The following is a 13,829-nucleotide window of genomic DNA, read 5'->3' on the forward strand; positions in this document are numbered from 1 at the left end:
GACCTTAAACAACCCCTTTAAAACCAGCCTTTTGGCATCAGTCTTGGTACATCTCCCTCCTGGTTTGCTTTTACACCAACAAGGTAGGCACATGGCTCGGGAGGCCCAGCATCCTGAGGCTGGCCTGACAGCCTGTGTTCCATTAATTTGTCAGCATGACCTAGATTCTTTCCTGGCCATTGGAGAACTTGCTGCATGCTCAGATGCTGAAGCTTGAGTCTTCTTTTGTGTCGGTGCTCACAACCCTTTAAATTACGTATTCTTTTTTTTTTTTTTTTTTTTTTTTTTTTTAAATTGTTTTTTTTTTTTTTTTTTAAAGATTTTATTTATTTGTTAGGAATACAACATCCTGCCTCTACATATGTCTGCATGCCAGGAGAGGGCACCAGATCTCATTACGGATGGTTGTGAGCCACCATGTGGTTGCTGGGAATTGAACTCAGGACCTCTAGAAGAGCAGTCAGTGCTCTTAACCGATGAGCCATCTCTCCAGCCCCCAAATTACGTATTCTTTTAACGTGGGCAACCTGGCCAGGATGGAGCCTTGCCGAGCACACTGCTGCCCCCAGCTCAAATCAGTAGGCTACAGAAATCAGTAAGTTCACAGAAGCAGGATCCACCATCAGATTTCTAACAGAAGAAAGCTGGGGATAAGCCACCGCGCAGCGTGGACACCTGAAGTGATGGAGAAGGGGAGGGCAAGGAAGCCCAAGGAGAGCTCTAACGTCCCGTCAGAAGTGAGTGACAGAGCTTGAAAACGAAAGAGCAAAACTGCGAATTGAAAAAAGGAAGTGGCTGCTGACCCTTGTCTAGACTCTGGGATGAACAGGCAGGCCTGATTGTGATCGGTGTGAAGCAGAATGTTCTAATCTTTATGATTCTGTGAATGTGAGAAAGACCGGTGAGTCACAGCCCCAGAGAAGGAATCAAGCTCAGCGTGTGCTGTGCAGATCCGACTCACCATTACTTGGGGAGAAAATCTGATTGCTTGCTTTTGTTTCTTTATGCAGTGGGAAGACAGATTTATTAAGGAAAAGGGAGAAAGAACTCCGAGAGCAGGAGGGGCTGCAAGGGATGAATGCTGAGGTTGCTTGTTTTTATTTTATGTTTTAAAGAAACATGCTAGTTGATTGTAAGTGGACCTGTGCATTGGTTTAAGTTCTATTTTGCACATAAGTTTAGGAAAACCCAGCAAAAAGTCCTGTGTGTTCTTTACTAAAAAGGTAAAAATCAGGATGGACTAATGAGCAAAACCTTAGTAATATGGGTGAGCTATGCCTTAAGAAAACATGACAGGCAGTGACTTGGCTGGGACTCTCTATTATGCTCTGTACCTTGACCTCTCTGCCCGCCCACAAAGGAAAGTGTAATGTCCATGAAAAGAGAATGGGTAGTTAGTTAGGTGTGGTGGCTCACACCTGTAATCCCAGAATTGGGTGGAGGGTGGACAGGAGGATCATGAGAGAGAATCTGTTAAAAAGATTATGTATAGTCACACAATGGAACGATAGATAGCTTTCAAAAGTGGCAAGGGGGGGTAGTGTAGTGATTGCCTGATTTTTACAAGGCCCCTAATTTGATCTCTAGAATTACAAAACAGAAAATATAACACAGTATTCCTTGTCCAATGGATGTTGCTCCCAGGATGTTGCTGACAGAAAGTACAAGATGGTTGTATGACTAGCACAGAAGGACACGGTGGATAAATGCTGCTTTATTGCTTTTGCTAGTACTTCTCTAATAAACAGCCTTGATGCCCAATGAGTCTGGCCCAGTATGGCTGGATGATCATGGAGAGGGGAGCCATGGTCTGCCCAACACGACCCATCATGCTCTCTATGTTAATGTCCCAGCCAAGGAATGGGGTCAAGAAGGGTGCTCAATTTTCATAACTCAAGGCAATTTCAAGCCTTGATGTATGAGCGGAGTCTCAGAAGACACAATGCATGGTCTGTTTCCAGGGTTGCTTTATGAAGAACACAGTAGCAGGCAGGTGGCCATGTGGGAGTTGTTTTAGACTGCGATGCTGGGTTGAGATAAGACAGGTAGGCTGACCATGGTTTGTTATTAAGAGGCCACTGTTTCACTCCTACAGCCTGCAGGGATAACAGCAGAGCACAGGGAGGGTAGCAGTCTCACCCAGAGCAGTGTGCCTTCATGTCACAGCTACTGCATGGGGATCTCTACAGATTCATCAGTGGTGACGAGGTACATGTTGCACTTGAGGTGAGAGTAGTAGCTTCACAATCTAGGTTTCTTCCTCTTATTTTTGATTCTTTTGGAGACAGGGTTTCATGTAGCCCAAGCTGGCCTCCAATTCATAACAAAGTAGAGCATGATCTTAACGTCTAGGTCTCTTATTTCTGCCTCTCAAATACTAGGATTATAGGCATCTGATGATAAATAGTAACTTATTTAGCTTTGGAAGACCCAAATCTAATAGATTCTGGCCCTTTAGCTCATTTCTTTTTCTTTACAGAAAACAAATTATGTTTCTTATAGAAGACAATGAAAACAAAGATCAGCAAAAACTAGCTGCAGTTGTGGAAAGATTGCTTTTAGCTATTTTATTGAGAAACAATCACCACAAAACCTTTGGATTTAAACCAAAGTGTAGGGGCTGTGAACCATGTTGTGGTTAGCTTTGTAGCCAAACCTTAGTGCATAGTTTAGGTTATTGCCTTGGAACAGAAAGCATGTAATCCTAGCACTTGGGAGGTAGGGCCAGAAGGATCAATTAATGTCTCAACAAACAAATGAAGATGGCCCATTATGGAACTGTGTAGACTGTACATAAATTAGTTATTTTTAAAAGCTACATTTAACATGAGTAGCTTCTGTACCCCAGCTTCGCTTACTACCTGAGAATGGTCAAGGCACCCTGAAAGTGATATTGTAGGTTCTAGAACATTCAGCATTCCTCTAAGTGTCTGCAATGGTTCACACTTACTTTCCGTGGCTTCACCTTGTCTTGTAAATCATACTGGCCGATTCCTTTGTAGCTGATCCCAAGCCACCATGGAAGTCCCTGCTTATCCTAAAAGGCAGAAAACAAAACAAAACAAGAGATCTAAGATCTGTTAAGCCTTCTAGAGGAGAAGCACTATCAATTTCTTTCCTTAACAAGTGCCAACAAGCCAAAATAAATCTGCCTTGGTAAATAGAACCTTACTGAGAAACTTGTTGAAATATTTTCTTAGGGTCTCTTCAAATAATACACACATGAAAAAGCCAATACTGGTATTACCATTCAAAAGAATGAAGCATTATTGTTTTGATTAAATTGTTGGAGAGATTTTAAAAAAGTAATTCAACAAAGAATTAATCCAGCATGAAGTTAGTTATGATTTTAAAAAGACTCCTTGTTCTCTTAGTTAACAACAAGCTATAAAGGCTGGGAAGTTCCCCAGGGATTACCAGAGGAAAGACAGAGGTTCCAAGGCCCAAAGCCTAGAGCACAATTAACAATGAACAGGGAGAAGCATAAATACCTTTTGGGGAATTGGACAAGTCCCTATATGAATAATCACTGTAATAATACATATGAGAGTGGATTTATATGATATCCTATTGTAAATACAATGTGTTTCTAAATTTGTTTATTGGGCTTTTCCAATGAAAAGAATATATTGACAGAAGGAAAGAAAAATATAGTTTTAGGTATGTGTGTATATACAAAGCAGAATCATTGAGGATTAAGATTAAGTTAATATACATTTATAGCACAGGTGTCCTCAATATGAAAGTGTGTATTATGATTTCCTCACATCTGCAATGGTAAAAATGTCAACATTGCCATGACATCAAAAGTCATGGAAAAGCTAATCAGTTATAAAATTATGCTTCTCTCAAACAAAACCCCTTCATCTATGCTTCATCTTTTATCATCAAAGTATTTCTTAGCCAGCTTCTTCCTGCTTAGCAACAGAGGGCAAAACACACTGGTGAGGGTGTGATACTGCAAATTTTGCAAAATTTTCAGCATTTCCCATAGAGGGTTGCATAAACATTGAAGACTGGCATGACTCTCACACGGAGGAGTGAGCAAATAAAGAGCTGAGAGCATTCAAGAAGCAAATAACCAGAAAACAAAAATCACCACAGGGAGGTGTGAGAATGACCTAGAACCGCAGGGGAACTTTGGTGGTACAGTATGAATTTAGCATGTCATAGGTCCTAGGTTCAATAGTCAGCACACGGGGGGGAGAGGGAGGGAGAGAGAGAGAGAGAGAGAGAGAGAGAGAGAATGAACAAACTAACGAACTAAGAGAGAATATGTCTGGGAAAGCACCTGAGTGTAGCATTTTGCAAAGATAATGTGCTTTATAATCTTCTAAAAATATTATGAGGCTTAAAACTTTTATGAAAACAATTCTACTTAAAATGTTGAAATTTTGGGACTGGAGAGATGACTCAGTAGTTAAGAGCGCTTGTCTTCCAAAGGACCAGGGTTCAGTTCCAGCACAAATGTTGTAGCTTACAACTATCTGATACTTAGGTTCCAGGGAATCTGATATAGTCTTCTGCCTTCTGTGGGCACTGCATACATGTAGTGCCTTTAGTCCTAACACTTGAAAGGCAGAGGCAGACGAATCTCTGTAAGTTGGAGGCCAGCCTGGTCTACCAAGCAAGTTCCAGGATAGCTAAGGCTACACAGAGAAGCAGCATTTCGGAAAAAAACAAAACAAAACAATTAAAAACACTGCAAATTCTAAACACAGTTCATGCATGCATTTAGATGCTTTTTTAGACAGCCAGTGCTGTTCAGTGACTTGCACAGCTTGATGAGCGTTGTGGAAACCTCTGGAATTTGAGAAGCACTTACCTTCACTGCATAATAATGGACTCCATAAGTTGGCAGGGCTTCTACGATTTTCATATACCTAAAGAAAATGGATACCTATGATAAGCTAATTAAAACAGTCAAAGGACTCTTTGGGGGAAATTGATCTCAGGAAACACAATTTGCTTCCACTTCTGTCCTTTAATCATGACTAAACCCATTGACACAAGTAGAAATAGAATAATAAACCATTGTAAGGAGTAATATTGTTTGTACCTTATCTAAATGGCAGGGGTTTTCTAACAAAACAAAAACAGCCAAGGTTTCTACAACTTACAAATAGATTGCATTAAAAAACCAAACTGTAAATTTTTAAAAAGATTTACTTATTTATGCATTTTTCTTTTCCACTTTTACTTTTCTGAGACAGGGTTTCTTTGCATAGTGCTGGTTGTCCCAAGCCTTGTTCTGTAGACCAGACTAGCCTGGAACTCAGAGTACTGTGGTAAAAGGCACGGGCCACCACACCTGGCCTACTTATGCATAGTATGCATATGGTATTTTTTTTCTTCCCATACATCTCCACACAAGAAGAGGTCATTAGAATCCACAGTTATAGAAGATTGTGAGCCAACACGTGGGTGATGGGGGTTGAATTCAGGACCTCTGGAAGCTCAGCCAGTTCTCCTAACTGTCGAGCCATTTTTCTAGCCCTACATTGCAAATATTTTTTTAAGGCAAACACTTACTACACAAACAGTAAGAGTCAACTTGAAAGCCAGGTGTGCCGGCTCATGACTGTAGCCTCAGCACTCAGGAGGTTCTAGGCCAGACATGAGACCCTGTATCAAAGCACCGAAAACCCTCAGAAACTGGGGCTGGGGGTGAGGGGAGAAAGGATGACTATAAATATTCATCTCAAATATTCATCTTAGTGTCATCCTCATGATAAATTATTGAGTTGGTAATTACAATGTCTAGAAAAATTGATCTTCACAATGTCATTACAAAGTCCCAGCAAGTCAGGTGGTGGTGGAGCACACCTTTAATCCCAGCACTTGGAAGGCAGAGGCAGTCAGATCTCTGTGAGTTCGAGGCCAGCCTGGTCTACAAAGCAAGTTCCGGACAACACAAAGAAACCCTGTCTTCAAATAGATAGATAGATAGATAGATAGATAGATAGATAGATAGATAGATAGATAAGTTCCATCAGCATATGGAGATATATTGATTGTAGTCAAGTTCACTTAATTAAAGATATAACATGCCACTTCTTAGAAATATATACTTTAAAGGGGTGAACATTATCATAAATCTATAGTCTGGCCTGGAGTGTGGCTCAGTTGGTAGACTGCTTGCCTAGCATGCCTGAAGCCCAGGGCATGACCACATAAACTCAATAAGATATTGTATATCAGTAGCATTAGGAAGTGAAGACAGGAAGATCATAAATTCAAGGTCATCCTTAGTTATGTAGTGAGTTCAAAGGTAGCCTGAACTATATAAGCTACTCTTTCAAACAGACAACATCATACACACATACACACACACACACACACACACACACACACACACACAATTACAGCATGTAGTTGGAATACTTTTCTCTGCGTAGCTTGGTCCCACTTGAACTGGTTTCTCTCTGCCCACCGGGTCCCCGCAGCCACTTATAAGATAACCACTATAGAGAATATGGCAGAAACTGGTTGTGGTGCACTAACAGTCCTAGCAATCAGTAGGCAAGTGGAGCCAGGATTCAAAGTTACTCTTAGCTACTTAGTGAGTTCAGGGTCAGCCTGTCTACAGAAGACTGTCTGTCTGTCTGTCTGTCTGTCTGTCTGTCTGTCTGTCTGTCTATCTATCTATCTATCTATCTATCTATCTATCCATCCTCTGTCTATCTAAGCAATGACTATGGTCTGCTTTTGGTAGTAAGGAGAAGCAGAACTCCAAAATAGCAAATGTGTCCTGATTTCCATCCAAAGTAGCATCGCAAATGGAATTTCCATCTTTCCTTTGAAAGTGTTGGAAGATTTGGCACCATTGTGCCTGAATTTTAAAGCTAAGTCACCTTACCTGTGCCCTTGCCACCACCATTGTTACCATTCCCTAGATGGCCAACATCATCCCTCTCTGTTACCTGCCCCACACTGGGAAGCATGGGAACAGGTAACATGCCCATATGGAATCACCACGATGTTTTCTTTGAAACTATGTCTAGGCAAGAAGAAAACAGATACTTACTGGACCACAGCTTGACCCCGAGTCAGACCTTTGATTTTCAAATAATGTTCAATCACTCTGTCTTCACTGCAAAACAGGGAAATAAGCATGGTGACATGTGACTTTCTGACACCCTATTCCATTTCTCCATTCTCAGGGTGCCACTGAAAACCTGAGAGGAACATACTTATTTGGGAGTAAGAGTGGCATCCTCTGCTGTTTCTGTAGGACCCTTGTTCCTGAGCTTAGCATGTGACTACTTCCAGCATGATCTTTAACTTTTAATATAATTATGTAATTCATATTCATATCTTTAAAATGTCATTTGCTAGAAAAGGAATCAAGATGGATTTCTCAAATAGAGAACTAATATTCTAGATGCATCATACTAGATATAAAGTACAAATATTAAGTGCTACAGAGAACATCATTGAGGTAATTTTGAGGATAAGACTTATCCTTTTGTTTTTGATTAAAAGAAGAGATGGAGCTCCATTGGTAGAATGCTTAACTCGCAGTGCATGCACAAAGCCCTGGGTTCAATCCCCAGAATCACATAAACCAGGCACAGTGACCCCTGCCTGTAATCCTAGCATTTGGGAAGTAGAGGCAGAAAAACCAGAAGTTCAAGGTCATCCTTAGTTACAACAAGAGTTCCAGGCAGTTTGAGCCATAGGAGACGCTTTTGTTCTTTCTTTTTTAAAAAAAGTACTTTAAGAAATCCTGCTTGGATTCGAAACACTATCTGAAATATTCTTCTTATCACCACTTTTGGACACAGTGATGTAAAAGAAAAAAAGGCTCTGGTTTTATCCTGTAAGAGGAGAGACTATGCTGAAGAATCAGCCTTCCTCAGACCCAACTCTACCCTGCATTTCTGGTAGCTCTTCCAGTCACACCCCAGGTGTAACCTGTGAGGCTGTAAGCATCTCTCTGAGACCAATCATCATGCCCTCTTCCTCCTACACCTTTTTTACTTTTTAAAGAGACTTTCATTCAACAGTGATTTGTTCAGAAGGCTCCAGAGTCAGAATGCAATGTAGGCTCTGTATCTAATTTCCCTGTGTATTTGGAAAATGGACACCTGTTTTCATATTTGAAGCTATCAAAATAGAATGTTTTATCATCTTTATATTGTTTGTGCAAAAGTAGGCCATCTTCACTGCTTGGAGACCACCAACACTACATTTACAAGGAATACAAGTAATTTGAAAGAAAAAGTAGTGATTCTCTTTAATATCCTGCCCAGTGCTCAATGGAGATCATGACCACAACTTGGGGCCTCCTGGCTCACCAGTAAGCGAGTGATGGATGTTCCTGAAGGGTTTTGGTTGGAAAGACTGGCAGTGTCTTCAAATCTTTCCTGGCATTCTCATCACTAGGAAGAAACACAATACAGTAATTTTAGACTGTTACCTGAAAAGATATCCAGTGAAGTTCCCCTGACAAAGAGACCTGAATAGTTACTATAGGACCTTGGTCTCTGTCACTCACTAGAGACCATCCTCATATGAGACAACCACATAAACTTTCAAGTCTGTGATACTTTCTGTAAGCAGCAATTTCTTTACATAGGATGAATGGGATTGCACATATTTCATATTTTCCTTTTTTTTTACATAGTATTCTTCATATTCCATTACCTACTTTTCCATGTTCTGGAAACACTGCCCTAATCGGCTCTAGCAGCTCCTAATATTCAGTGTATTGGAACACCAGTCACCTTAGAACTTCTCACAGAATGTCTACAAGTTCTCCAATATGGACATCACATGATCAAACTGTTTACATATACATTGCAGTCACTCTTCTGCTATTTTCCTACTACCTTGGACTACAATGGACCAAGTCAACCAGCTTTGAAATGTTAGTCTCTGCATAACTCTCTGGAATATAAGAGGACAGGAAAATATATTTCTGATTAATCCAAGGGACCCCTCACATCACCCACAGTGAACCTAAATGTACTGATGTATAGTTCAGACATTCTGTATTATAAAGGTGACAAATTCTATATAAAATGGACAAATTCAATTGTCAAGAGAAAGGTGTGGTCTTTGCAGAGTATGAGCTAGTGAGAGCTGGTCATGCACTATATGAGAGGATAGAGTCTCTAGCAGCCCTGAGTATTTGAGGAAGGATTAAACATGGCTCTAGAAGGTCTATTAGCTCTTTGGAAGCAAACATGCAAAGGTGGCTTACAACCCTGGGAACCCTGCTGTTTTTCTGGCAAAGTTGTGAGATTCAGAGACACTGATCACTTGTTAACAGTTCATGGCTACTGTGTAGAGGATACATGCATTGGAAGTCAGTCCGTTTGTCTCCGAAGGTCCTGTTTTTAACCACTGTGTTCTAACCCTGATTCTTAGATGTCTTCCCAAGGCACTGTCCTAGACTATCCTAAAATGCTGAGTGAGCATTCTCAACCCCTCACAGGTATAACCCCTCATGCCCTGTGATGGCTAATCCTGTTTGTCAACTTGATAGGATTGAGAACCTCCATGGAGACACACATCTGATTTCCAGGAGCAAAAGCCCATTCGGGATGTGGGTGGTGCCATCCCACGGTTTGAGGTCATGGATTGATAAAGGGGAAAAAGTCAACTGATCTCCATCGTTTACCTCTCTTTGCTTCCTGACTATAGATACAAGCAACTGCCTCACACTGTCAAGACTTTGCTGCCATGACCTTCTGCCATCTGGTATTTGGTCACAGAAATGAAATAAGTAACACACACACACACACACACACACACACACACAGAGGGAAAAACTGGCAAGTTTTAAAACATCATTTAGGCATTTTCATATCAACTTCCTGTATCAGTAACTTTTCTGTGTCTGTGATAAAACACCATGACCAAGGCAACTTATAGAAGGAAGGGTTCACTTCGAATTCATGGTTCCAGCGGCATAAAAATCCATCACCGCGATGGCAGGGGAGCATGGTAGCACGGTAGCAAATAGCAGATGTGATTGGCAGCTGGAGCAGAAGCAGAGTACAAACGCAAAAGAGAGTTTCTTCAAACCTGAATGCTCTCCCTCAGTGACACAGACTTCCTCTAGTATGTCTGTGGCCACACCTCCTAAGCTCTTCAAACAGCCACCAACTGGGGACCCAGTATTCAAATGCATGGACTATGGGGGACATCTTATTACAACCACCACACTACCCATGATAATAAGCACGTGAGCCACCTTGTGGAAGATCATACATTGGACCAAGAGTGAATTTCCTTTCAAATCGCCCACCCAGCCCTCACAGACCAAGTGCATGTCCGTATTATGGTGGGGATCCAAAGGAAAAAGAGCAACAACAGCCACAAACGGGATTAAAACATGGCCTCCATTCGATCTGTGTAGCCTACGCCTACCTTTCAGTATTAGATATTGCTTGTTCTTATTACTTAGTTGGAAAGCTTTCCCTTTGTTCTGGTTCTGTCTGTTCTAGAGATTTCTGCAAAGATGGACTTTCCAAAGATGGCTGATTTCGGAGAGTGATAGGGGAGTAACAGAAGAACGACAGCAACGTCTTGGTCTACCATTTTTATTGACAGACGTCTATGGAAAGAACTTTGAGCAGGCTCTGTATACACTCAATGTGTTTTCCTAAGAAGAGGGTTGGGGCCTACCTGAAGGTGAAAGACTCAGCTTTCTTAATCACAACAGGAAACAAAAGTTACTTGGCTCTCGTTCTTACATAAGAATAATTCTCTCCACTCATTTGGAATCTGAGCCATAGGACTTCATCAAGCTTACAATCTTGGGAAACTGGTTTGTGCTTCCAGAAAAATCAAAATATACTACAATCCAACTTATTCAATATTGAAGGTCAACTGTCAACTCTTAGGACTAATATTTATTTTCTTAATAATTTCAGGCTCTATCCTTTAAAGCCCTTTGACACATATTCTCTCTCTCTCTCTCTCTCTCTCTCTCTCTCTCTGTATCTGTCCATCTCTATCTCCCTCCCTCCCTCCCTCCCTCCCTCTCTCCCTCTCTCTGTCTCTCTGTCTCTCTCTAGTGATTTTGGAGACCAAGGTATTGCTGTGTAGGCTGGCCTCAAGTTCATGATCCTCCAATCTCTGACTCTCCAATACTGTGAATATTATGGTATCAGGCGGGAGCCACCATGCCAGGATAAGACAGTATTTTTAGCTGTTACTCATTGCCAGCAATCCATGTATACTGCTGAATTTCAGACTGAGGTGAACAACAAGGCATATTCCAAGAACCCATGTTCCAAGGTCTAGGATAGTTTTGTTTTACAGTTAATTTTGTGGCAATGAAGAGTTCAATAGATTGGAAGTTATTATTTCTCATAAATTCACTTATTCATTTGACAGTAAGCATAAAATGCATGCCTAACATGGAGAGCTTTCATACGATGTATTGACTTTTAAGTTATAAAAATGCATGGGGCTGGAGAGATGGCTCACTGGTTAAGAGCACTTGATTTAATTCCCAGCACCCACATGGAGGGAGGCTCCTAACCATCCATTAGTTCTAGTTCTAAGGAATCTGACACCATTTTTTTTTAATTTTGAAGGCAGCAGGCACTGTGTACATGCAATGCCCATGCACATACACACAATCAGGCAAAACACTCACACACATAAAATAAACAAGAACTAATTTCAAAAAAAGTTATAAAAATGCAGCCAAGAGCCTGGCGGTGGTGGTGCATGCTTTAATCCCAGCACTCAGGAGGCAGAGGCAGGCAGATCTCTGTGAGTTTGAGACCAGCCTGGTCTCCAAGAGCTAGTTCCAGGACAGCCTCCAAAGCTACACAGGAATAAAAGAAGAAGGGGGGGGGATGGGAAGGGAAGCATTGTATCCACTCTTCTATCTAACAAGCTCATTGATGAGAGTGAGTACCCATAGCTGTTTGAAGCTCTGACTCTTTAAGATGATTTTGGTCCTATGTCCCCTGCTAAATGCAAGTATCTTAAACACTTAGATTTTTTTTAATCACTTAAGCAATCAATTAATAACTGCCAAACACAAGCTCATTCTGTGTCTAGCACCTACTCAAAGAAACAGCTGTGTGTTTCAAATGACAAATACTGCCTGTGTTAGAATTTTCTAAGATGAATTTTGGCGTTTAAGATGTCATTCTGCCAATATTTCTTAAGAACAGTTTTTGTTCTAGACAGCCAGAAGCTAGCCCAGTCAGAAGATGTGATATTTATACTATCCTTTTTCACTGTAAAATATGGTGTTATTTGTCTGGAAATGCTGACTGAATAAATCAATCGATTTTCAAAGGTTAATTGCCAGCCATCATTCTAAACAATGAATATTCACTCATGAAGAGCCTTCTTCTTACTAATCAACCATGGAGGAACAACTAATACAGGCACATTAATAGGAAAGCCCTGGGGGGGATTATTTCAAGCAATCCCCGCTTGTTTAAAGAGAAGCCAGTAGGGGATGGAAAGATGGCGCATCCATTACCAACACACACTGCTCTTCCAGAGGGCCTGAGTTTGGGTCCCAGCATCCCTCTCCGGAAACTCACAATCACCTGTAACTCCAGCTCCAGGAGACCCAACACCCTCTTCTGAACTCCACAAACACAGGCACTCAAGCACTCACATATGCATAGCCCATACAGACACACAGATAAACACATACATAAAAATATGATACAACTTTTTTTTTGAGAGAGAGAGAGAGAGAGAGGAACCAACAATGAGTTGTTCACAAGCAGAGGCTTTGTACCCATGGACTCTACCAACTACAAATTGAAAATATTAAAAACTGAGTCTGTGCCAAACACAGACTGACTTTTCCTGGTCATTATGGTATAAACAATACCACAACCCATGATCTACATGGTATTTTTGTTGTAGTATGCATAATTCATTGAGATGTGGTTCAAACAAGAACATGTGTGGGTTACATACAAAGACTAGACTATTTTCTATAAGGGACTTGAGCATCTCCAGGGTTTAGCAGAAAGGGATAGGAGGTCTTAGAATCTCATGGACACCCATACACTACTCTGTTTCAGGGGCAAAGCAGAGAAGTGTCATGGGGGTGGAGTGCCGAGGTGTTTAAGGCCCTGATTTTATTTATATGGAGCTGTAAAAGAGCACATGTGACACTATCCATTTGTCAGGACTATATAACACCTGTCTATGGAATTGTATAACAAATGCACCATGCTACTGCAAGATAATACTGTTAGGAGAAACCATGGGTGAGAAGGAGATGAGTTATATATAGGAACTTGGCACTTAATGCCCAATTTTCCTTTAAGTTTAAAGCTCTTAAAATATAGTTTACAAAAAGAAGAAAGAGATCTCCTTAGATTAGTGCTCTTCTTTTCTTTTCCTTTTTCTTTTTTTTTTTTCAAGATAGGGTTTGTCTATGTAGTGCTGGCTGTCCAGGAACTCACTCAGTAGACCAGGCTGGCCACAAACTCAGAGATCTGTTTACCTCTGCTTCTCAAGTGCTGGGTTAAAAGTCATTTGCCATCACACCTGGTGTCAAGTGTTCAGGCAGGAGGCTTCAATTGGGGTGATTTTTCCCTTCAGGAGATGAGCGCATAGCAACCTTCTTAATAGTCACAATTAAGGAAGGAGCTGTTATTGGTATGTTTTGGATGGAGGCCAGAATACTTTCCTACAGGGCACAGTATAACTCCCAACTGCAAAGAACTGCCTCTTTCCATTGCTAATAGAACCAGGCTTAAGAAACTCTGAATTAGAACCTCACAAAGAACCTGAGGTTGCTGTGTGTATAGCTCAGGAACAGAGTGTCTGCCTAGTGTGTTTCGTGAAGCCACTGGAATCCCCCCCAAAAAAACCTTCCTCAC

At 41.1% G+C, this 13,829-nt stretch overlaps 1 protein-coding gene across 1 annotated transcript in view; it reads right to left on the reverse strand.

Moving 5' to 3' along the window:
• The window catches only part of Frmd4b (FERM domain containing 4B), a 189,310-nt gene that overhangs the window by 33,866 nt on the left and 141,615 nt on the right, over positions 1-13,829 (reverse strand). The window contains 4 exon segments of the mRNA XM_040737352.1: positions 2,951-3,037; positions 4,826-4,883; positions 7,028-7,093; positions 8,301-8,384. Coding sequence (XP_040593286.1) covers positions 2,951-3,037; positions 4,826-4,883; positions 7,028-7,093; positions 8,301-8,384 — 295 coding nt within the window.

This window comes from Mesocricetus auratus, unplaced genomic scaffold (genome assembly GCF_017639785.1).
Source record: "Mesocricetus auratus isolate SY011 unplaced genomic scaffold, BCM_Maur_2.0 Super-Scaffold_100676, whole genome shotgun sequence".
Classification (NCBI taxonomy): Eukaryota; Metazoa; Chordata; class Mammalia; order Rodentia; family Cricetidae; genus Mesocricetus; species Mesocricetus auratus.